Source organism: Populus euphratica, unplaced genomic scaffold, assembly GCF_000495115.2.
Source record: "Populus euphratica unplaced genomic scaffold, PopEup_1.0 scaffold13.1, whole genome shotgun sequence".
In the NCBI taxonomy this organism is placed as follows: Eukaryota; Viridiplantae; Streptophyta; class Magnoliopsida; order Malpighiales; family Salicaceae; genus Populus; species Populus euphratica.
The window spans coordinates 116,571-141,777 of NW_011499872.1; the positions used below are offsets into that span (position 1 = coordinate 116,571).

The window sequence follows — 25,207 nt, forward strand, 5'->3', positions numbered from 1 at the left end:
AAAGCCCGAATATAATGGGTTCCTGTCCTTTTTCACTTTCAGTGATTGGTCAGCACTATTAAGCAGGCTTTTTCCTCCGTTTTTTATCAATGAGTGTGAGAAACTTTGCTGGTGACCGATGGTTTGTGACGGCCCAATAATGTCTGAGCACGCGTGGTTAGGATTTAGTGAGAAGGTGGAGACCGGTGGGTTATTCCGTGGCTTTTGGTGATTTGATAGGGCTTCGGTAAATGTCGTAATCATTTTTTAATAAACTTTTCTCGGTCAAGGAATATTTTTATCACGTCTCTATCTCTTGGTAAGCTTGCACCATGTGATCCTGTGAGAGTCCACAACAGAAGACATCAACACCACCCTTGTCTAAGCTCTTTTACATTCACAGCACAATATCTTATTATACTTTTTATTTTTTTATTTTTTTATGGGATTATTCCACTTTTTTAAAAAAATAAAAATGGATGGGGGTTGCTTTGCAGTGAATTTACGAGCAGTAATGCAACGAGGTATATCTGGTAGAAAATTGACTTATTGTAGCCAATGGGGTCATCCCTCTTCAAAATTGTCCCCTAATCTAAAAGATTGCTGCCCGATTTACGCAGCAAAGGACAAGAGAGAATCCTTCTGGAAGTACTGGTTTCGTTCACGACCACCCCTTTCCGACACCACAAAAAACCGCACGCATAGCTGCGTGCTCGATTGATAAGTGGACTACTTAGGTTATTATACTTGACTCGGAGTCGCTGAGTCGACTTATTTAATCTCAAAATAGAAATTAAAACAGCGTTATTCTTTTAAAAAAAAAAAAACGATTGTTGACTGGGTCAACTTCTCTTAGTCCTGACCAGAGGCTGGGTCGACCCGACTGCCCGGACCGATTTCACCAACAACGATTCACAGTTCATGTCTACTCGGTTGGTTTCTGACATGAGCTGCACCTGCACGTGGCTGGTAGTTTTTCACCAGGAGTTCACTTAATTAACTGGGGTGATGGGGATTTTTTCAAGTCCTATCTAGATACCGGTGACGTAGATGTTTTTTTTCGGTGTTATAAAAGTAACTTTTTTAAAAAATAAATTTTTTTATTTTTTATTTATTTTAAATTAATATATTTTTTATGTTTTCAAATATTTTTAATATGCTGATATTAAAAATATTTTTAAAAAATAAAAAATTATTAATATATATTTTAATATAAAAATTATTTAAAAAATAATTACCATAGTATAATAATAAGTTTAAAAAGTATTTATTTTTCTGGCTGAATTTAGTGTTGTAAAAAATAATTACCATCATATAATAATAAGTTTAAAACGTATTTATTTTTCTGGCTGAATTTAGTGTTTTTTTAATTAAAAAATATTTTTTCAAAAGTACAGTAAAGTGCATCCTTGACCTTTTGGCTTTTGCACTGCAGCTTGCTGGTTCATGATTGACAATAAAAAAATATACGACAGAAACTAATAAAAGCTCTCTCTCTCTCTCTCTCTCGAAACTATTTTTTTTTTATTTCTTGTTTTTTAATAAAAAATACGAATTTGTATGTTTATTAAAAATGAAGATGACCTTTTTTATTTTTATCAAGATCACCATAATTTTTCATTAAAAAAAAATCAAATATCATAGTTTATGCTAGTTATCTTAACATTTTATATTTATGATATTAATTTTAATTTATTTAAAATAAAAGAATATAATAAAAAAATTACATTGTTAATTAGAAAGTTGACCCAGAAGATGTATTTATGTTTATGATTTTAGTTAGATATAAAAAATAATAACTTTAATGTTTTATGTTGCTAAAAAAATACTTGTATATAACAAAAAAAATATTTTTCATGTTTTTTATTTATTTGAAAAATAAGTAAAAACTTATAAAGCAAATTTATGATAACCTCCAAAATATACTTTCTAAACTCAACACAAAACTTAGAAAACTACAGAACTAGTTTTTTAATTTCGTTGAATTTGAACATGAACTCTCTAGCTCGAGTTTTCTATGAAATCATTTTTTTTATTTCAGATTTTCATAAAATTAAATTTGTTTGTAAATAGATCCAAGGCAACTGTTTCGCATTTATACTTAGAGGCTTGTTTGGTTCAGCAGTATAGAAGTCGAATAAAAGAATGAAACATTGATCGGAATTTGGAAGCTTTCGTCATGGTTCTTTTGAGGATAAACGCTGTCTTATAACTTAAAATAGAGAGCACAGCTTCCTCTGCTTTTAGAAAGGTTTTTAAAAAACATTTCACATGAACAATATTAAATTAATATTTTTAAAAAATATTTTTCAATCCTGTAAAATAATAAAAATAATTATTTAAATATATCTTCAAATAAAAACCAATTTATACCACGGTACCAATCACTTATTTAATCAAACTAAAATCAGCGTTCCTGACGTTGAGGCCATAAGCAGATCAACACGTTTAAAAGAGTGCTACGGGGATACGAAGATTCCCTCGGCCCACACGAGTCCTGGCCCATAGGTTAACAGATCCTGAGACCCAATGGATCTGGTCCGGGCCAGTGAATTACGATCACTTTACAGGTGATCTTGTATTATATTCTGAGCCCTCGCCGGCCTGGATACCAGATCCAAAAGACTCCGTCGAACCCACATTATCTCATCATTTCCCCCCCGAGAAACAACCGAGTGGATGGGCTCCAAGGTACATCCACTCGACGTCCCCGCATGGTTCAGGGTCTTTAGATCTCGTTTTCATTGCATTTTTCTTTTCCTTGCCAACGAAACATCTGGTTAGTTTGATCAAACTACTTCTCGAGGAAAACTCAAATCACCCCCTCAAATGCACGACCGAATGTGGCTAAATTGCAAAATTATTTACATTTAATGGAGTTTTGTTTTGCTTGATATTTTATTAAGAAATGTTTTTCTGTTTCTCGGTTTCCATTATTAGCGGCTCTCTTGTAAACAAGATCTTTTTAAATGAATACTTTTCTTAACTTCTTTTCATGCTCGCGAAATGAAATAAAAAGTTATCAAGCATAATTCTTTTTCATGATAATACATCGTTTTGCTGGAAGCTTTATTTCTCAAAGTAATATCTTTTTTAGGTACATCTGAGTCCACTACTGACCTCGGACAAACAATGAACTAATCTTGACATTTCATTCAACTTGTCGATCCCGAGATGTTCAATCTTCATTTGCTCCTAAAAAAGGCTTGTCAATGAAGGCTGTTGTGATTTTTGCTGCTGCGAAGAGAGTTGACGTTGTTGCTATATGAATTTGCTATTTTCTTGGAGTCTGTGTCTATGCTGCTGCATCTGCGCATGTTTTAATCGAAGGACCGTTGCTGTGTTGAACGAAGGCATGTTTTGCTGCTAAGTTTATATTATCCCTTTTCTTCCAAGCTCTCACACCAATTATTGAAAATACTAAACACTCAAAAGTATTCAACATTCCAAATTAAATCTTATTTATTATCGATATTTAACATGTACTTTTACACAATTCTGAATGCATGATTCTAATAAAGAAAAGCTAAAACTATCATATTTTACCAGCCTTGTAACTTAATATAACAGAGAAAGGTATCGGTTATCAAGGAAGGAAAGATTCAAAATAATAGTTAAATAAAGATTCTAAATAAAAAAAATTTTAATCAAGGATTCCTGTCTATACTAGAATTTCAAGTAATATCTTATATAATATATGCGAGTGAGGGTAGTTGATTGGAGCATGCTTCTTGTCATTAACCGAAGTGAGACTTGCCGACTTGACGAACTAAACTTTCACGTTTACATGTTATAACAGGAAACGTCCATTTGTGTCTTTGATGATGGACCATTATCCAAGTAATTTATTTCAAAATCATTTTGAATACAGATCTATTTTATATTTTTATTTTTTAAACTAAATATGTTTTTATATTTTCCATGTATATACTTATGTCTCAACATACCAGCAACCTAAAAGTATCAGAAATCATGATCGTTCCGCTTTTAAATATCCGCAAATGCTCAAATTAGCTCTCTTCTCCACTTAATGGATGGAGGGGAAGAGTAATTTATGCTTGTACTGTATTCATTCTTGGCATAATATACTGCATGCTTAAGCAATGTTATCGAAAAGTATATAATATATAGACGTCAAGCTAATAACCCAGTAGAGGGGGGCAAAAATTATTAGAAGATGCAGGCTTTTTAAGCAGAAAAGTTAATTGAAATCCATCAAAAGTAAACCATAAGATATGGGCAAACATACATGACGTAATTCAATTACAATTTTTTTTTTTGGTTCTAATAGTTCACACAGCTCAAGCTGAGATGTTAGATAGAGAAAGTGAATGAAAGAATCTTATCAAACACCTAAGAATCATAAATACTTTTTTCCTTGAGAAATAACAGTGGAAAGAAGAGCCATAGCAGATCTGATAATAATGTTGTTCTGCAGCAGCTACTCCCCTCTCCTTTTGTTATTGCCAACTGATCAGTGCCCCCTCTCTTATCCATCCCTTTTAAAGCTTTCACTTGCGCCGCCTGTACCTATTCCACAGCCAGGCAAACTGTCTCTGTAATATCAGTTTATATTTATCACCGACTTCCATTGAACACACACACACACATCTAGCGCCATTCAACAACACACACACACACACACATCTAGCGCCATTCAATCACAAAGTAAAGAGAGAAAATACTGGAAAAAATTAAAGGTATACTCAAGAAGATATTGCCTATAATATTGTCAGCATGGGGCATCAATATCAATCTACCAGCTAGCACTACTGCATGTTTGACTTCATAAATGAAAGGCTTGCTAGGCTGGTAAAGATGTACAGCACAATCATGAACCTTTAGTTCATTATTTACCCAAGCGGAATACTTTCACGTGTCTTTAACCTTTCTTCTGATTTAAAGATCATCTTCTCATGCCGATTTTTATATTCTGACACTAAATATATTTCTGTTAGTTTAATTGTGTTTTTAAAATTTTTTGAATAATTTTTTTAACTTTGAATTAATTTTTTAATGTTTGTTTTCACGTGATGGTACAAAAATAATTTTTTTAATATATTTTTAAGAAAAAATCGTTTTAAAAAATAAAAAAGCCTGAAATCCTTTTTTTGTTAACTTAGATATGAACCATTCCACGTTAGCAACATGGAAAAAAAATTATTTCTTGACATGGCTTCAAATAGAAATTAACCTATAATTTATTAGAAGTAGGAGTTCATCTAAATGAAAGGACAAGGTGGTAAGTAACTCAAGAAATTAATACAAGGCGGCGAGGGACAATGAATCAAACAAAACTTATAAATTCTACGCTACAAGCAATTTGTGTTATTGTAAACAGCAACTAGCATGCAGCAACCAAAGATTGGAAAGTATCCACTGACTTTGAGGGCGTTTTGATCTTCTGGGCACGTGAGTTTCTAACATGCCAGTTGTAAACGCACCCTGTTCAATCACAAAGGCACGTGGCACGATGATTCTTTTGTTCACCTTGACTAAGGTTGATCATGTTACCATGTGGAGCTAACCCAAGAGGCTATGAAATCATCGTGTACAGCTAACATGCATGGAAGAGTATGTACCTGCACTAGGAGGAGCAATTGACGGTGGTTTGGACATGATAGTGGGGACGGTTGTCATGGGACCCGCTGTTGTTGGTGGAAAGATGTGGGCAGCAGGAAGGCCCATAGCTTGTGATTGATGGAAGTGATAAAAAGGGTACATTGGCATCAATGTATTGGCACCCACCATAGCTTGCCCTGGATACACCTGAGAGAAATGCCCATTCATGTAGGACCCGCCTGTGTAGTTTAGCTTCTGTGGACCATCATAGCAACACATTGTCACGATCGACTCTCGAATATTTTTCTGTTAATTTTAGGGTAGATAGGATTGTTTAAAATTTGGGAATTTCAACCCAATTTCTTTTTTCATCGCTGAGAAATATGCCATTAATTGGCTGAATTTGTAGTTCATTATCAACATTGGGCTTTCATCAACTTGCATAATTATCCATAAATTACCATAACCACCACGCACACTGGAATGATCATGCGTTTGAATAACTATCCATCAATGATAATAGAGTTGTAGAAAAACTTACATGATTGCCGCTGATATCGGTGGCAATGTAAGCTGGAGAATACCTGAAAAAGGTAACTACAACATAAGAAACGTTCACATTTCATGTGGTAAAATTAAGAGCAATCAGGCCACAGAGTACCAGCTTACCCGTAAAAGGGAACGGCTTGGTGGTGCTGATGATGAAACGGCGATGCTGCTGCAGCTGACCCTGCCGGATAATACCACTGGACATGATTTTCCGGCGCTGCTGGCGTGGACCTCGGTCCAGCGTTAATGTTAGGTCCTTCATGATTAAATTTAATCACAAACATTAGCAAACTATATGATGCTAAAATTTATTGAAATCCTATCATATGTTAGAGATTTGTTTCTCGTTTTTTATGTAAACATTTTTTTTTCCTTTAAATAAAGGGTAAGGTTATACAAATAGGAAAATTATACAAGTTTTTTTTGGTAATATATAGTAAGTGATCATGCCATAAATGATCAGACGATCGTCAGATTTTTAATACACCAATTTTATCAAGCATTGATGCATGACTCCAAAAATTATTTGATTTTATTTCAAGAAAGCTGGTAGTTATATATATATATATAAAGAGAATCCACAATTCTTTTTTTCTCTCTCTTAATTTACATGCCCTGAAAAGAAAATAAATAAATATTCCTTTCTAAGAAACATATTAACGTAGACAAACATCCATGTTGAAAATACGTCCATAGACTTCAAAATATCCATACCTTGTTGAGGAGGGGCCGGCGTTGCAGACCTAGGGCGGCGTGCACCAAGGGAAGCCAGATTGCAGTTGGCACGGCGGCCATTGATGATGGGTGAAGCATCCTCACAAGCTTTCTTTGCCGATTCAGCCTCCTTAAACGTAACCTAATTATTTAAAACAATCACCAAAGCTAACATTAGCAAAACAGTAGCAACAATTAAAATGAAAACGTACTCGTCTAATATACAGTGAGATTAAGACTTACAAATCCATAGCCCTTGGATCTACCAGTGATTTTATCAGAAATAATCACAGCCTCCAAAATCTCACCATACTTTTCAAAATGTTCTCTCATGGCATCTTTTGGTGTTTCCCATGCTAATCCCCCAACAAACACCTTGGTCAGTGTGGTATCACCAAACTGCCCAGCAATATTGTTGCTCATTGTCATTCTTTTTCAGTAAATCCCTGCGCAAAAATTTAAATTTGACGCACAATAATCCAACCCAACTCGATTCAACTAAACCTTATATTTATTTATCACGAAGAAATGGGTGTTCTAGTGCTTACGGGGAGAGAAAAATGGGCACGTCAGGAAGGGTTTTCTGGAAGGGAGGAGAAGAGAGGGAGGGAAATATAAGGGGAGGAGGGAGGGGGAGAGTACAGGGTGCTCAAAGAATAAAAGAATAGAAGAAAAACAGGAGAGACAGAGAGGCAGACAGATGAGTTGGTGCTTGGGCTATCAGCAACGTGATCACACAGTCACACTAACATATTTGTCAATACTTAGCAGTGATGACATAATTCTTTTATCTGATGATCCTGAGCTTTTAATGTGTTCTGTTCTTCTTGGTAAGAAAAATGTAATGAAGCTACTCGCGCTTACTCGTACGCGCCTAAATCAATCAATGAAGCGTGATACGCCTCGCATCGTGGTTAGTTAGAATATGACATGAGCATCCTTCCAATTGCATGCCCTACCGCACGCGTCAACTCTGCGTTGAATACATATTTCCTTTTCCTATTATCTACAAAATCAAGGATATGTCCATGCATAACCTTTTCTTTTGTTTAAAAAGGCAGGGTGCTCTCGGCTAGTTTTTGGGCACCAATTAAGTTACTGTAATCATCCATAACCAGATTTTATAATGCACGTAACTAAATACTTTTCTATATTAATTTTATTTACTCGTCTGTTTTTAGCTTAGCTTTTTTTTTTTTCTCAATACGACTTTTTTTAAAATAAAATTCCTTAATGCAACATTAAAGTCAGACACCAAACATGGTAGCTTTTCTCGTACCTGTAATAATTAATCTCATTTGCACCATGTGTGGAATGCGATAAATATAACTTTTTTTTTGTTTAATCCCTTATTTAGAATTTTTATTTTATATAGTCTTTTTTGTGAGGCAACTTTAGCTTTCCTGTCTTATTATTAACATATATAGTCTTTTTTGTGAGGCAATTTTAGCTTTCCTGTCTTATTATTAACATATAATCTCTCTTTTGTTGGTAATGAACAAACAAGTACTCGTGATTTTTAAATCCTTGATTAGTATTTCATTGGAGATAATATATGATCTATCTCTAATTCATATAATTGATTAGGAAAAGGAAATGTAAAAGGTAAAAAAAAATTAGAAGAGAAGCCTAAATTCCTAATAGGATAGAGCGTGGTTTCACGCGCATATAAGACGGTTAAAGTAGAAAAATAGAAAACAAAGAAGACAGCTAAACGCCGTACATTGACGGAGGGAGAGGGTCCGACAGATTTAACGAACGCGTCGTGCCGACATAAGATTTGCAAGTCTGAATTTGAAGGCCGGTCGTTAGGGGCAATAATTATCAGTTACTCGACTCCGCAACTTGCTGTCGTTTCCAAAATAACCATCATGCCCTGCCATGTTCGGTAAAACTAGAATTAACTCTCGAGGTAAAAAGGAAACATGCAAATATCACATTCTGCATGACTCATGGTTTCCAAACGCGACTACACGTGTGCGTGGGCTGAAGTGTCAGTGACTAGGCACTCCATGGCTGGGAAGCACGAGCAGCGAGAAGTACCAAAACCAGCAGAGGAGTAACCCTCTACTGATCAATTAACAAAAACCAAATCACGCAGGAAATGCTGTCGTATTTTCTGCTACTCATCATCTCATTCTTTATTCCGAATGGTAATACTGAATTTTATTTTTTTTTAATTTTGTAATTTGATCTGTAACTTTTTTTTTGTATTATTGAGTCACGGGATCAATACTCAGTTACATTTTTTTTTCAAAGACATCTTGTACTAAAAAAAGGACCTAAGCAAGTAAAACAGTTCAAATAGATAGTGATTTTAAATTTTATATTAAAAATTTATTTAAGCCCTCCATATTTTTTAATTATTAGGTCATCAGTCCATATAATTTTTTTAAAAATAATTTTGATATTAAAATTCATTTCTTGTATTTTTTAGTTAAATAAAAAAGAAAATCATTGGATTCTAATATAAAGATAAAAAGTCATTGACAATGATAAAACGAAATATAACTTCTTTAAGAAAAGATGGATTATGCCCAGGCATGCAGATTGAGCTGGAAGGCTAGCGCTCTTCAGTTGTTTTCTTTAATGTCCATGCTCAAACAAATGTGATTTTGTTTTTTTGTTTTTTTTTTTATATTTAGTTTAAAATCTTTTTATAAAAAAATAATAAATTCAATTGGATCCATTGATTAAGTTACATATTTAATAGGTTAATCTACAATGTCTCGAGACTCTGGACTCTTATTTGTTATTTTATGTCTTATTTGTTCCTCAATGTTTTTTAAAAAATATAATTTCATCTTTTATTATTGATAATTATTTCCAATTGGATCCATTAGTTAAGTTACGTATTTAATAGGTTAATCTACAATGCCATTTTCACTTTTTTTTTTTATTTAAGTTGAACCTATCATGATTTTATTACTTTTTTAAAAATATGTTTCATATAAAAAATTATAATGCAGCTTATTAATGTGTAATTAAATGAAAAATAATATCCTGAATAAAATTATGATGCATGATTTTTTAAAATATTTTTTCACTTGAAGAGATATTAAAATAATTTTTTCTCATATTTTTTTTCATCAAAACCATAAAAAAATAAAAAAAACCAATTTAATATTGCTTTTTCAAATAAAAAACATTTTTAAAAAAACACCCATAAATAGAACACCCGTTGAAATTGCCCCCTCCACTCTATCAACACCCAATTTAATACTGCTTTTTCAAATAAAAAATATTTAAAAAAAAACCCATAAATAGAACACCCATTGAAATTGCCCCCTCCACTCTATCAACACAAAATATGTTCCAGCTTGTAGCTAATTAAGTGGTATATCCAGGTCCTTTTTGGATATATTTCAAATTCAAATCTTTTATTGAAAAATAATTCTTGCAATTAGTAATATAATGGGGCAATGATAAATGTTTAACTTAATAGAACATGAGTTACCAAAGAAAATACTTTTTAAAAAAAAATTATAAAACATGTGTAAATAAAGTCTAATCATACATATAACAGGATTATTGTGTTGTTCATACTCGTATATGCACATTTATATATACTAACCCCATCATATCGATATTAATTTAAAGTTTAAAAAGCCTGTAAATAAAACTAAGATCTATTATATTTTTTTTCAGTGTCGACGTTCGAATTTAATACTTACAAGTGAATTATGCACCCCTTCCCTTATTGCATAAACCACCTCGAAAAATGGCTACAAGAGCGTGTGTGTGTGTTTGTGTGTGTATTTGAGACGTGGAAAATTAAGCACGGATTCTCAATCAACTAAATCCACACCACGATCTTTCATTTCATCCACAAATCATATCTGATTCTTGTGTCTGGGACGGTGTGATCGATAATTAGTAATTTCATTGTGCTAATATACATCTTATATATTACGCCCCACTTGGACGTGTATATGCAATTTGTGCATGCATTTCTCTTCCTATTTATATATAAATTTCTTGTTCCTTCAGAAGAGGTGAAGAGCGTACCGATAATTAAATAGGAGCACTAGCAGAGATAAACTTTATAGGGTGCAGCTAGATGCATGAACTAATAAGATGCAATCACGTGACAGCCATGTAGTTATATTATTTTTATAGCATTGCAGATTTTGTTTGTGGATTACATATGGATGGATTCAGGGTCTAGAAAACGTTAGTCAATACCCTAATGAATCCTCATTTTTCTCCCTGCTCAAGCAATATTGACCGGCTTCCGCTTGATTTGCTGGGTTCATGATGATCATGAGGTCCCACGGCAAATGCCTTTGATGGAGAGGAGGTTGTGCTGAAGTGTTTGGCATGTTGTTGTCATTTGTCAATCGCCTGGTGAATCTAGGAAGAATGGGGGGGATTGGATGCACGTAGCAACCTACCTAGGTGGAAAATTTAACTCGCTAGTTACATGGTCGAGCACCTTGTCTTTCTTCCCCGCGTACGTGATCAACGGGTGGTTTCTATGAAAAGTTATGCCGCTGATTGAGGGGTTTTAATTTCTTTTTCCCCTTGGAAGATTTTGTTTAAAAATGGTTGATGTGTATAACATTTAAGATTAAATTAATATTAGAGTCCACTTATTTTTCGTTTTTTTTTAAATATAAAAACTTGTTTACTGGGCTAAATCTTAATTTAGATTTAATCTTTAATATAAATTCTATAACGTGAAATATTAATATAATTTTAATGAATTTAATATGGATAAAAAATTATTTTAGAAAAATCCATAACCCTCAATGTTCCATATGCGTGCTCTTACATGTTTGGCTTTATTTACAAGCTAATTATAAACTCAATATATATATTTTCTAGTTTGGTCCAACTACCAAACATATAATATAATCCAAACTACCAAACATTACTCAAGCCTGTTGTAGCTGGGTCCACAACAGCAAGGGCAGTTTCTCTAGGTTTTCCACGAACCATACACAGAACTGAAAGCGAGGGCTTGTAAATGAATGGATTCAAAGGTTTTGGTGAGGTGAACCAGAGAGTAGGATAAATGAAACCATGCCATAACAGGGAGCAATGAAGCCATTTCATTAGCTGTCATATCTGTTGTCGTCTTCATTAACCGGGGGTGCCTGAGGGCAGAGGGAGGGTTTTTCAAATAGTTTTTCTTTTTTTAAAAAATAATTGAAACAATAATTTTTTTTACTCAACTGTTTCTACTTCTGTTGAAAATTTTGATGACAACTACCAAATTAATGAGTTTTGTATGATGAGTGATTAAAGATTTCTTTTATGATCCATAGTTTTTTTTTAAAACATTGTAGTAATTCCATTTTGACACCCTTGTAAAATCCTTAATTAATTCAAATAACTGTCTTCACATAAAATAATATAATTTATATTTTTTTAATATATTATCTCATGTAAAAAAAATTTCCACTTAAAATTGAACATGTTCTTGTAATTGTATCAAATAAAAAAAAAGATTCGAAATCATTAATTCTAAATTAATAAGATTTTCATACTATATTAAATAACTATTTCAATAAAAAAAATTTAAACTTTTAAATGAAAATCTAGAATCTAATTTACTGTAATTTCTGATATAGATAATCGTAATCACATCAGGGATTTGAAAATTGCTAAGTACCTTCTGTTGTTTATATCTATTGAACTGATCAATTTTATTTTCCTACTTGTTTGTGTATATACTAATAATAATAATTATAATAATATAAAGCAACACAAGTAGTTGTACAATGAATTAATTAATCCGAAGGCCAGTTTACAACCACTTGGCTTCCGGTTTACTTCCTGACAGCTTGTATAGCAAGAGCGTGGCTGCTGGCTAGTAGCGGCCATGAAGCAATAAAATGGAAACAAGAGAATAAAAGGGTTTGGTCTGATCTTGATGGTTGATACCCTAATATTGTCTGTGCTTGCAAAATGCAAATGCACCTGGCTAGGGTTTAACCATCACTAGGCCATGTGAGGATTTGCTAGATGTTAACTGAATCTTTCTCACTCTCACTCCCTTCCCTGTACTGGATTACAACGTGGCCAGCTGTAGAGCAAAAGGGTCTGTAAGCTTGGTTTGACCATGGAAACAAGAGATCAGGAGACAGTGAGTTTGACGAAGATCACTTTTGGGAGTAAATGGAACGCCAGGAGTGGACTCCTATTTTTTCAACGAAAGAGAGAGATATTATAAACAATAAATGGCGACGGCCCAGCAAGGGGTGCTAGTGGCGTGAGCTGGAACTTTCACTGTGTGTGAGTTGGCAAAGAGCAGACATCGCACTCTTGCCCCTTCTACTAACATGATTCTACGCCACGCAGATGATAGATGGGAATAATATCTATATTATAGTACTATTAGATACCCCAAACTATATTCAGATGTAAAACAAAAAAAATATAAAATTACATATAATCATGTCATCTTATTATATATTTAGTCCTTGTCAAGTTTATTTTTAATGAATAAGAAAAAAATATTGCGAAGAGGTGAGGTTTGGGCCCAAGTATCTTCACAAATCAATCCATCACAGTTTTTTTTATAAAAAAAAATTGACAGTAATTTGTGGTTATCATTTCCTTATATCACGCTCAAACAACATGTAGGATTCAAACTCAAATCCCTTCACATTACAGTGCTATCCATCCCAGAATATCGATAAGCAATTAGTTTTTTTTATTTTTTATCTGAATCTATCAAATTGCAATGGATATTATTTAATAAATTGATTCATAATTGATAGGAATTAGAGGCATGGTACGGTATAGTCTTAGGAGAGGGAGATTGATCGCCTACACAGAGTGCAAGTGGGCAATGATGGGGGGTGAGTTGGTTGGCTCGTGCAAGCAAGAAATGATGGTCACGTCGTGGGAAGGGGTGGGAGATGGAGACACCGTATATTACAAGTATTGCCATGCTGCTATGTTTTTTTTTTATTTTATTAACATGTTTGTAGGATATATTATAAGTTCTAAAGTTAAATGATGAAATAAACCTTTAATAATCTTAAAAAAATTAAATTTATAATTATTAAAAAACAAATTTAAATCTAACTAGTTAAAATACCCCTCAAAATTTACTATCCTTTGTTTCTTGTTTCAAGCACCGGGTGTTTTCATATCCAAGTTTTCCGACAGAGAGCAACAAAAGCATGGCATGATGATCGTGACTCTCTTTCACTGTAAGCTTGCATTATCACCACTCACCTGAAAGTAACGTGTCACTATCAATGACACGTGCTACTATGTGTGCTTCTAGGTGGCAGCAAGTTCATTGGTACAAAAGTGCCTGGCACTTCATGCTTGCATGTTTCAAGTGACGTGAATTAGGCAGGTTACATAGGGCATTTGCTTTCAACACCACAAATAAATGCACAATTTGGCCTTGTTGAAAAAAATTTGGGCTACCCAACCTGATTGGGACCCCAAAGCTTGCAAACGAGATAAATTATAAAGGGAATATGCGACTACAGGAAATGAATTTCTTGAGCAAAACAATTTCCCCCTTTCCGATCGTTATATTTCAGCATAGGTCCATTAATTTGACAATTGATAAGCATATAACATGTTAGCATTCCGAAAAATCAGAGGCAAACATTGACAGGCCTATGCGGTATGCTTTCAAATGCTCCAAGAAACCATCCTGGCAATACTCGGAAGAGTATATATTAGATAAAGGGCAAATTTACATAACTTGATCTGACCAGTAAAGCTGCTCTGCTGATGACGGCACCAACCACATTTAAACCACCTCCAACGATAACCAAAAACCAAAGCCGCCGAAATGCATACCGCTTTGGTTTTAATCAGATCAACTAATGCAAAAGACTCTACAAGTGTTGAAACTAAAAAGGTTTGCCAGCTAGAATTCATTGAATTGAAAAAAGCAAAGCCGAATCCTATTCATTGCCTTGCATGGAAGGAAGGATCATATGCTGTCCCTGTCCCTGCAAGATGGCAAGAAGCCCATGAGAATACAGGCCGCAGGTACAATTTCATCAAACCCCCTAATTCCCTTTCACCTTAAAAGAACGGGAAAACAGAACTAAAAAAGGCATCTTATTTCATTTTCCATGTTGCTGACACGCCTATCTACAAGGAACAGACCAAGATAATAAATAATGAACTCAGCGCTCAACCAGCTACATCCTACATGTAATTAAATCCTAACATGATCCCACTACTGGATGTATGCATCGAAGACAATATGAATGTATGATGTCAACAAGACCATCAAAGAATGTCATCTGCAAATGAAAAGAACTACAGACATAAATCAATAACATGCCTGAATTTAGTTAGCTTATTTAATTTAATCTGCACAAAAAGAAAATTTGACTACTGATTCTTCCAAGCCTCATATTTTCATCCCAATACAATCATGCAAGTATTTCACGTGATAAGTATCAGAAACAGATCTAACTTGAAAATATCAGCTGCTTTGCATTGTTCACAACTACTCTTGAAAAGGTCCTGGTTGGATTAGAAAGGATAAACCTTTCAATAAGAAGAAGATGACTGTTAATGTCAAATCATTAAGATGTATAGTGTCACTCTGTTTGAGAGAAGATTATTCAAGAGCAACATCCAGACCATCTTAAGACTAACACAGTGTCAAAAAATTCTATCACCAAGTCAAATATGATTTCCCACATAACTAAACCAGGTCTACGAAACAATTACCAACCCATACTTGGATTAAACCGAGCATTGGATCAATGACCAATCATGTCAGAATCATCATAAAAGGCAACATGTACAATACAGGCTCAAGTTCCCTGCAAGAAGTTTGCAAAGAGGTGGAGGAATAATGTAGTCAGAATTGGTCAGGAAGAAGGGAAGGCAAAGTTTGGCCGTCCCTTTATGCCTATCAAGTTTTCACTTGGTTTCAAGCAATACCTTATGCCTATCAAGATTTTTTTTTTCCTTCACATAAATGATGCTGTCTAAATTATAAATGAAAGACAAAAAAGTCTTGTTTCAATAGTAGGATGTCCTCAGATAGTAGCCCTGTCCCAAACAAACTCACAGTCAACCATAAGTCATTCCAGCATGCTAGAGCGCACTGCAAAATGATGCTACTATAAGAATGGGAAAAGGGAAGGATTTAATTTAGGCTGCCAGGGGCTCTTCAACAGCATATCAAGTGTTTACTAGCAGAATATTGTTGTTGACTGGTTGCAAGGTTCACAAATATTCAACTTGAATCCAACAAACTTCCCACATATTAGAGCAGACATATAGATTATTGAAGGTGATTATTTTGTTTCCAGAGACTCTGAAAACAGAGTAGTTTCATGGGACGATTAAAGACAAGTAATTTGAAACTGCCTTTATCAGCAATGATAACTTCAGACAACACATGTTTTCTCCAAGAATGGGTGTTCAAAGGAGATAATTACAAGGATCATGGGAAAGCTACTTGGACATAATTAGAGGCACCAAACCAATTCTGGTATAATAGTACTGGGATTTAGGACAAGAAGCCCCACCTTCTATACATACAGAAACCCTCTAGTATGAAGTTCATAAAAAACAGGTAAAGCTCATCTCAAAAAACCAAAATAAAATCCATAATTTACTTCAATTCCGAGACGCAACATAAAACTGCAAATGTCATTGTCTGATAGATATTTCTCACAAGATCTAAAAAACCAGCATCCCCAACAATCACATACAGCCTGAGTCCAGTAGAAATGCATTCTTTCACTTCATTAACAATCAGATGGTTGAGAACTTACTTGTTTGAAAATGTATACAAGTAAGTCACAAAGTTATGGTGATTATATAACTACCCAACTATGGTTGGTTTGGACCAATATAGTAAAAGACATTTCTTTTTCTTCCTTCTGAACCCCTATCTACTCCACTTATCAATATGATTGTGAGAGAATAGATGTATATTTTTTTACAGACTTTTCCACTTTCACTCAATCATCTAAGCTTTTAGTCATCAAAACATTGGTCGCCCTCCCTTTTCTCTGTATTTTCCTCTGCGATTATTAGTTAGCCTCACATTTTTCTGTATTACATCTGTGACTTTTTAACCTATCTACAATGTCATTTTGTCAAGAACTTAGTCAAAAAAAATTTCCTGTCATTCCAGGATTAAAAAAGAAGACACTCTGGGAACAAGGGCGGAAGGAGCTCCTACATATTCTTTTTGTGAAGAAAAGAACTGATTATTCTTGCATAGTATGTGTCATTTATATTTGACCCAATGACAACAGTTCTGAATCCAAGAGAAAAGGAATTTGCATAATTATTTTTAAAAATAATTCAATAAATGAAGATTTATAATTCTCTAATATTATTAGTTTAAATGTTTAACATTTGACAATATATTCCATTGGTTTAAAAATCTGTGTGCGCGCGCGTGTGTAAGAGAGAGAGAGAGAGTATTACTTGTGGGCTTATATAATTCATGGATCCTTGAAGAGCAAACTGACGTGGTTGTTCATCACAAATGCAGGAAAAAAACAATATGGTAAGCTGGTGAAACTTCAACAAGGACAGAATAATCAACCTCTAAAGCATGTTTACAAAAATTCACCTGTGCATTTTGAGCAGGCAGACCCCCAACTGCTTCCCTTTTAGAAGATCCATCTCCACCTCTAGCAGATCCCTTTGCATCACCCTGCCAAAGTTGCTGAAACATAACTCCCAACTTTACAGAACATATTTTTTATATGAACATTTATATAGAAGTTGCTTAAGCTAGAAGAGAAGGAAACAGTGTTTTAATTAAAAAATGTTATTTACCTCCAGCTGTGGCATTGCATCATCCAATAAAACCAGAGAAAAAAGAAGAGTCAGAAGATTAGATTCCAAAACAACCTATAAATTAAAACAAAAATCAATCATAAACTAGGGCACAGACGACCTAAAAATCAAAGACTAATTACCTCCCGGTACCTAGCCAGGTACACCTTAAGTGGATCAATATACTCCTCGAATCCTAATGTTGCCATTGCCCACAACAAATCATCCCCATTGATTGTCTTTCTCTTCTCCTTCTGACACTAATCACACGCCCAAAGAAAACAACATCCAATCACATTTCACAAACCCAGACTCTCGGTCCAAGAACCCTAAATTTCCCAAAGCGGCAAAATTTCATTGCACAAACTAAAACCTTAACCGACAATTATATTAATAAGAAAACCATTAATTCCAAACACACCAAACAGATAAACAAAAGATATACTTCCAAGGTCCCATCTGCATTTCCAAATAGCAATAAGCATCCCATTTTCCCGAAACCCCCAAAAACAGTTCTCCACAGAATCCCACTACCCCAAGAATTAAAATCCACCAAAAAGAGCAAACAATTTTCAATAATCAGAAACCAAAATCAATCACAGAAGAGATACATCATCATCACTTTTACTTACTCGCTGGTAACGAAGCTAATAAACTCAGAAACACATTCCTGAACAGTATCCTTAGCATCCTTGGCAATTTTTCCATTAGCTGGCAACGCCTTCTTCATGATCCTACTTATATTAGCAATTGGCAGGTATCTATCCTGCTCTCTCACCCCTGACCGCGGGCTCTGCTCACCACCACTCTCGTGGCTCCCCGCCGCCGGACTCGTCGGATTATCCGCCATCTCACTAAGAAAACCTCCACATTGATCAGAAAAATACACCGCATTAATTCAAAATTCAAAGCAATTACATGCTAATCACAACCCAAAACAAATTATTCTAATTCAACTCTAATTAAACTAAACCCTAAATAACACGTATAATACAAATTCAAAGACAACACGACATCTTTCTATACGTATACACCTACAGAAACGGCCAAGTATACGTATGTTGAGACGGAAAGTAGAGAAGAGAGTGGAATTGAAGGAGATCGAAACCCTAGGTGAGATGGTTTTAGAGAGAGAGAGAGAGAGAAGGTCGTTAGGTATTACCTGGAGAAAGAAAGAGGGAGAGAAGAGGGTGGTTTTGTATTTGGCGCGAGAGAGGGAGAAACAGAGAAAGAAAAGAATGAAAAGTTTTTAGATCTGACGATGGAGAAAAGAGGAGAGGGAGGCGAGGGGAAGGAAATAGTAGTTCGGGGATTGCTGGATTTTATTTTCCTTCTTTTATTGGTTTGGCTTAATGTTTATCAACACCGTTGGTTCCTTTTTGGCTCTCATTGAGTAAAATAAAAGTTATTTTTTAAAATATTTTTTATTTAGTAATATATTAAAATTATATTTTTTTATTTTTTAAATTTATTTTTAATATTATCAAATTAAAATAATCTAAAACATAAAAAATAATTTAAAATAAAGAATAAAAAATTATGATTTTAAAAAAATTCTTCTAAAATGACAAAAAGCTAGTGTAATTATTATTATTATTATTATTTAATTCATCTCATTTCTAACCAATTTGACGTTTTTCATTTTATTTTGTTTTAACGCTCAGATTTTAGGCGTGCTGAAACCAAGGTTTTTTCTATCTCATATCTTGAATTTTTTTACATAAATTATTTAATATAGCAGTGGCTTTGAATAATTGCCGAGTAATTCCTCCGAGATTCTGAAATGGAAGACTTTCATTGTTTGATAAAAGCATTGGCGATCTGGAATCCACTGCTTGGTAGTGCAAAGGCGACCAATTATGCTGCCAAATCTGATTTTTGTTGCCTTCTCCATGTAAATGCTACGCTTGTCATGCGGGTGGGTTTAGGTAACTTTAAGTTGGGTACTTGTAGCTATTATTGGACCAATTTCCATGGGCCTTGGGTTCAGTTTAGTCTTGTGTTTGGGCTCTAACACCCAATGTCTAAAGGCCCAATATATGTTTTATTTTTTACGGCAATATAGAATTACTAATTAAAGAAAAAAGGGAGAAAAAAATTGCTGCCGAATAATTCCAGAACGGGAGGAATGGGCCACCCACAAAACCTTCGTGTTGATCATGGAAGATATCCCGAGATTGAACAGAAATTCTTGGTGAGGATCTGCGTCTCATGGTTAGCATCTGAGGTGAACGTATTGCTGTCTCCGAAGATATGGACTGTCCAGGTAATCAGGCTAGAACAGCATTTCAGTCACCAAACCTACAAGCCTGGATCATAATTCAAAATCTCTGCCATTTATCAGGGCAGGTGCCTTTCGATAGTCAGGTATTCACTCAATTCCTCTGGGAGAACATGGATTCAACTCAGGCATCAAATCCTCAAATTTTACCACGCGTGAAGGAAACCAACTGGAGCGGGTAGATTTGCAGAAGGTTTACAAGTTACAATGGCTATAATTTGACTTGGTTTAGTTGTTACTCAAGTATCCGTGATAGTTTCCTTCAATCTGCAAATATGGAACAATGCCGTGCCGCGGATTTCCTTTAGAAGGCAAAACCAAATAGAACATGGTAGGTACAACAAGAAGATTTGTAATTCCGGAAAATGGATCGCGATGTTTAAATATGCTCCAGGCCATGACCATGGCGTGTTGAGTGCAAAAAAAGTGAAGTGGGTTTGGTTTAGGAGAAGAAATGAAACGAAAGTTTGCCAGAAAGCAAGCATAGTGGGCATGGCAATATACAAAGGGTATCATTTATCTAAGATAATGAACAAGAGTATCAATCATGCACCAGAATCATTGGAATTAAGTTCTAACAATCAGCACCCAGAACAACAAGGGGTAAAATTTGGCAAATACTATGACTACAAGTATATAGCTAATGACTTTTCAGATCACGTGTAAAGAGCCAACGGAAACAGAGAAGCTAAAAGTCACTGCAAAGAAAAGAAATTCTAAGCCAGAGGAAACAGAGAGGGCAAAAGTCATTGGAAAGAAGAAATTCTAACTCCTCTCCAGAGAAAAATAGACAGAAGATAACATTTTTTGACAATTGTTGTCGCAGAAAGTGATAAAACAAACATATCGTCAGGTCTTTTTCATGATAAATTGTGTGACATGCACTTTTCCGAACTTCCCAAATTAAATGACATGCAGCGTGGGGCCTTCATTAGAACGGATACCCTTTAGAGGCCTGCCTTCTCCATGATCTCTTTCTGGTAAAAAGTGAATGAGAACATAATAATATGAATTGATAAATTAGGGTAAATAGTTCAAAATGATATTGTATGATTAATATTTGCAATGGTTGCTACTTATAACTAGTTTGTTCCGTCTACATGCGTGAGCTTGCAGTCTTACACATGAAAGAAGTTTAAATGGATGGTGTACCTGGATCAATGCTGTGATCATCCCAGGATCCTCCTAATAAAAAATAGCAAAATAGTTGTAGTTAAGAGGAAAGATAGCTTCTGCTACTGAAAGCCACAGTTTTACAAATTCCATATATTCACACACCTCGAACTGCTTTTCCTCCCATGAGATCTCCTTAAGGGCTTTTAGTTCCAATGACTGCCACGAACTTGGAGCTTGAATTTTCTCCACTCGCTGTATTATTCTCAGGCTACCTGCAACATCACTTGACTGGGTCAACTGCAGGTAAAACAAATATTTACGGGAAGAGAAGCTGAGAAATAAGTGGAGCTGGAATCATATTCCGAAACCATGACTAGAAAATAAGAAAGAGAAAGGATAGTGGGAATCTGAAGATCCTCACACTACATTTCATAACTCAATAAAACTTCAGAGCTACATGGGTCCAACTGTGCAACTTAAACTGTTGCCATCTAAGGTCTGACCACCAGCCAATGCCAAACTTCTTGTCAAATGCTAGGACTCAAATTTATCGTTAACAAATCATAAAACCGGATTCTTGAACATCACTAATCAAGTGGAGAGTTCTAGTCAAAAGCTACAGAAGCTAAAAGCAAAGAAGATGTGTAAAAACCAAAAGGTTTACTTGTAATGAATGCTTCTTGCCAAAATTCATGCTCCGACCATGATGGAGCAACTTCTCGAAATGGAATTCCCTTGCTCAAGCACACTCTGAAACAAAAAACTAGGTCAGATGATTATTACTCTCAGTTCATCAAAATCAAATGCATTGCTTAACGATGCCAAACTTGGATGTAGTCAAATAGCATGGCCATGCAGAATCTTGTATTGCCCAAGTGTTCAGTCCCTGACTTTACGAGGATAAGCTTTTTACAAGGATTTTTTAAGATAAAATTTTGCAACCACAATTTTAATTACATTAGTATGAAATCATGAATGCTCAACACACACCAGGAATAGAAGATTTGTAACCATGAAGGTCACCTTAATAATACATTTCCAGTCTTCGACATTAACGTTACAGAGCTATAAAGACTTCTCCTTTATAATCAACAGCAAACTCTCATATGACATATACTCTGTTGTGCGAAAAGGCCATCTACCTCTTCTGCATATAGGTTCAAATGTATTAAGGAAAAACTTACTCAATTACTAATTGACGTATGACTCCGGGAAGGACCCCGTCACCAATAGGAGCTGTCTGTACTTCATAAGGAAATGTGTTTTCGTTACCACCTAAATATTTCTCGTTTCGGTCATCCTGGAAGCACAAAAGACAAATCATAGTTAGAAAATCAACAATACGCAAAAGAGCACAATTCACATACCCAAAAAAAGGAGTAACCACCTAGCATGAAAGTCTTGAACATTGTTCTAACATTCTCAACCACTCACCTTGCGACAAACAACAAAAAAATTCGTGACACAACCTTCAAGTATTCGATCACCATCTTTAGACAACAATAGCTCAGTTACAGAAGGAGGCCTCAACTTTTCCAAAGACTTCCTTAACCTGCACACATCCTCAAAAATCACAATTCACAAAACCCATCTCGAAAATAACAACAAAAAACGAAGAAAAAATAATATTGAAAAAAAAACTTTGCTTTGCTTAATTTTCTTACCTAACCCAATCAGAATACTTAGCTTCTGCAATATCCCTCCCAGGACCGACCACAGCTACTCTTGCTCCATTTCCTTTAACACCAAACACGTGAGGCACATGGCTTCCAACATGAACATGAACATCAAGTGCCTCATAAGCATTTCCCTTAACTTCACTCAGATTCTCTGTATTTCCAGTAACAAGAGCAGTAACTGCCAGTTCCTCTCCTTCATTTCTCGTCTCCCTCAACGCAACTGGCAACACTTTATTTACCGTCTCGTTGACGAGAGACTTAATTGCCGATTCCCACATGGGGTTTGGCGGTGGAGGAGGGGTCAATAGGGGGTTTATTGTGGAGTTTAAGGATTTGAAGAGAAATTGTGGGTTTGAGGTTAATAGGATTTTGACAGAGTTTGAAAGTCGTTGTAAGTGTCGGTCCCAGAATAAGAGAGATGCTGAATTGTTGTGTGTCCGTGTGGTGGTGTAAGCTCCTGGATTGGATTCGAGGAAGGTGGAGATGGGAGGTGTGTCTGGCGGGTAGAAAATCATGCCCTTGCTGTAGAGGAATCCGGTGCTTGTCATTCTTGCTGGCTTGTTACGATCACGGGAACTGAAATTGCAAAAATGACGTGGAAGTAGTAGTGCTTTTAACTGTATTCTGATTTCTGAGTCTTCTTTACGTTTGAGACTTGGTAGTGTAGTAATTAAACCGATTCGATTGGCTAGTTTAATCCAAGAAATTTGGGATTTGAACCTGGACGGGGATCAGATTTTTAATTGAATTGGACGGTATATCGAATTAAACTCTCCCTATAACAGTGCATCCAACCTTATTTTTTATAATTTGATTGATAAAGTATTTAGTTCCTTTTTTTTAATTTAAAAATATTTTTGAAAAAAATTAAAAGAATATATTTTTTAAATTAATTATTTTAATATTTTCATCAAAAATAAATTTTAAAAAAATAAAAAATATTATTTTAATATATTTCCAAACAAAAATATTTTAAAAAATAATTATAATTATATTCTCAAACATTTCTTTGGTATTATTGTGTCTTAAGAATATTTATTTTTATTTTATTTTTTTAATAATATAACATTATTAATATAAAAATTAAAAAAAAATATTTTAAATAAAAATATTTAAAAAAAAGGCACCGAACAAGAACACTTTGAGGAAAAAACAAGAAACTTCTGCCCTGGCTGCATTGCACTGTGAGATAAGAATTTTGATACATCGAACCCGACACATCTCCAACCAAGAACATTAATTTTGAACGCTGCTATTGAAACCTTTTACGGAAACTAAAACGAACATACCATTTCTGCAAAAGAAAAATGGCAACTCTCCAAAAGCATACCCCTTCATTCCCTTAAGTCACAACTCAAATCCGACGATTGTGTTCTTTCATCTCTATAAGAATACACACTAGTGTTTCCCCTTGTTCTCTCTCATTTAAGAGTACCAAATCACAGTTAAACAGCTATGGAATCTTCTTCTTCTTCTGCTTCTTCTTCTGTTTTGAATCCTATGGTGAGTCCAGAAGAGTTCAAGATTTTTCACACCATAGACCGAACTCTTTATACTAGACTAGTTGTCAATCTTGACCGCGACCCCGCAGACTCAATGCAAGTCATGGCCTTGTGGATTTGGCTTGAAAGGGAGGCACGTGGTAATTTAGTGAAAAGAATGCTGTCATTGCCTGATACCCTTATCAATTCACTAGCAGACGAGGCTGTTCTTTGCTTGAGTTGCATAGAGACGGACCGGTTTGATTTTTCTCTAGAAACTATGAACGATGAAATTCCTTTGACTCAACAGTTGACAAAAACTGGTTTCTCTCTTCGGTTTTTCCATGACAATCGACTTGGCATTCTTCGAGCGGTTGCGAAGATCACCAATGAAGTTTGTGCAAGAGCTTTCGAAGATATCTCGCGGCAAGTCATGGAGAGAAAGGCTGTTGCAGGAGGAAGTAATGTTGCAGAAAATGTTGTTGGTCAAATCACGAACCCTTTGAATTATTATGGTCCAGTGATTAATCCTGTACTGTACTGTAATTCGAATGCTGATGGTGTTTATGGTCAAACGGGGATCAGTCGACGATTCATGTGGCCTAATGTAGGGCACCCTGGATTTTTGCCTGGTTATGATCCTTATGATCTTGCATTTCAGAGGCAGATTCTGAACACCGAGAACGTTGCTGGGGTATTGAATCGTCTAAAGATCAGTGCTGGCGACCAGAAGGAAGATCAAAAGGAAGTGCAACCTGATAGTAGGACTGTTTTCTTGACGTTCTCCAAAGGGTACCCTATTTCAGAAGATGAAGTCAGAGACTATTTCACCAAGTAATCTCTCGATCGATATCTCTAGCATGTATAGATATTGGGAAAGAAAATTCTGAAATTGTATTAGCAACTGATCACATTAATGTTAATTTGTGGTTACAGAAAGCATGGAGATTGTATTGAAGCAATACATATGCAAGAAGTTTCGGCAGAGGAGCAGCCACTGTATGCACGCCTTGTTGTTCCCTCTGCGGCCATCCTTGATAACGTTCTCCTGGGACAGGGCAAGGCAAAGTTCACCATTAACGGAAAACATGTTTGGGCTA

General features: G+C 35.1%; 3 protein-coding genes across 11 annotated transcripts; all 3 read right to left on the reverse strand.

Annotated features, from left to right (window-relative positions):
- Nucleotides 1-4,146: 4,146 nt before the first annotated feature.
- LOC105127430 (RNA-binding protein 24-like) lies at nucleotides 4,147-7,550 on the reverse strand. Of its 2 annotated transcripts, none has more exons than XM_011028711.1 (6): nucleotides 7,048-7,550; nucleotides 6,805-6,946; nucleotides 6,211-6,346; nucleotides 6,083-6,125; nucleotides 5,562-5,796; nucleotides 4,147-4,509 (listed from the first exon to the last, which is right to left on the reverse strand). In XM_011028711.1, the coding sequence occupies exons 1-6, from the start codon at nucleotides 7,231-7,233 to the stop codon at nucleotides 4,469-4,471; spliced, it is 783 nt and encodes a 260-aa protein (XP_011027013.1). In that variant the 5' UTR covers nucleotides 7,234-7,550; the 3' UTR covers nucleotides 4,147-4,468. The 2 variants fall into 2 exon arrangements, with proteins under 2 accessions (XP_011027013.1, XP_011027014.1); XM_011028712.1 differs by having other exon boundaries at nucleotides 4,147-4,529; nucleotides 7,048-7,548.
- Nucleotides 7,551-14,269: 6,719 nt separating this feature from the next.
- Nucleotides 14,270-18,890, reverse strand: LOC105127432 (nuclear transcription factor Y subunit B-8-like). 8 transcript variants are annotated; one of them, XM_011028713.1, is made up of 7 exons: nucleotides 18,713-18,888; nucleotides 18,183-18,404; nucleotides 17,694-17,823; nucleotides 17,551-17,625; nucleotides 17,342-17,425; nucleotides 17,194-17,232; nucleotides 14,270-14,735 (listed from the first exon to the last, which is right to left on the reverse strand). In XM_011028713.1, exons 3-7 carry the CDS (start codon nucleotides 17,757-17,759, stop codon nucleotides 14,688-14,690), a joined length of 312 nt encoding a protein of 103 aa, XP_011027015.1. In that variant the 5' UTR covers nucleotides 17,760-17,823; nucleotides 18,183-18,404; nucleotides 18,713-18,888; the 3' UTR covers nucleotides 14,270-14,687. The 8 variants fall into 8 exon arrangements, with proteins under 8 accessions (XP_011027015.1, XP_011027016.1, XP_011027021.1 ...); XM_011028714.1 differs by having other exon boundaries at nucleotides 18,183-18,414; XM_011028719.1 differs by having other exon boundaries at nucleotides 17,342-17,437; nucleotides 17,551-17,556; nucleotides 18,713-18,886.
- Nucleotides 18,891-20,365: 1,475 nt separating this feature from the next.
- LOC105127433 (D-aminoacid aminotransferase-like PLP-dependent enzymes superfamily protein) lies at nucleotides 20,366-23,351 on the reverse strand. Its single transcript, XM_011028722.1, has 7 exons — nucleotides 22,612-23,351; nucleotides 22,382-22,499; nucleotides 22,132-22,247; nucleotides 21,612-21,697; nucleotides 21,110-21,219; nucleotides 20,984-21,016; nucleotides 20,366-20,808 (listed from the first exon to the last, which is right to left on the reverse strand). Exons 1-7 carry the CDS (start codon nucleotides 23,172-23,174, stop codon nucleotides 20,779-20,781), a joined length of 1,056 nt encoding a protein of 351 aa, XP_011027024.1. The 5' UTR covers nucleotides 23,175-23,351; the 3' UTR covers nucleotides 20,366-20,778.
- Between the last annotated feature and the right edge of the window lie 1,856 nt (nucleotides 23,352-25,207).

Bases quoted from the DNA above. Each gene is read 5' to 3' on its own strand.
- LOC105127430 (XM_011028711.1), bottom strand. From the start codon at position 7,233: ATGACAATGAGCAACAATATTGCTGGGCAGTTTGGTGATACCACACTG. The intron at 6,347-6,804 runs GTATGGATATTT...TTAATCATGAAG, and splicing joins GCCGGCCCCTCCTCAACAAG to GACCTAACATTAACGCTGGA. The intron at 6,126-6,210 runs GTAAGCTGGTAC...TACCTTTTTCAG, and splicing joins CAAGCCGTTCCCTTTTACGG to GTATTCTCCAGCTTACATTG.
- LOC105127432 (XM_011028713.1), bottom strand. From the start codon at position 17,759: ATGGCAACATTAGGATTCGAGGAGTATATTGATCCACTTAAGGTGTAC. The intron at 17,426-17,550 runs GTAAATAACATT...CAACTTTGGCAG, and splicing joins ATGCAATGCCACAGCTGGAG to GGTGATGCAAAGGGATCTGC. The intron at 17,233-17,341 runs GTGAATTTTTGT...CAACCACGTCAG, and splicing joins TGCCTGCTCAAAATGCACAG to TTTGCTCTTCAAGGATCCAT.
- LOC105127433 (XM_011028722.1), bottom strand. From the start codon at position 23,174: ATGACAAGCACCGGATTCCTCTACAGCAAGGGCATGATTTTCTACCCG. The intron at 21,017-21,109 runs GTGTGTGAATAT...ATTTTTTATTAG, and splicing joins GGGAGGAAAAGCAGTTCGAG to GAGGATCCTGGGATGATCAC. The intron at 20,809-20,983 runs GTACACCATCCA...ACTTTTTACCAG, and splicing joins TGATCACAGCATTGATCCAG to AAAGAGATCATGGAGAAGGC.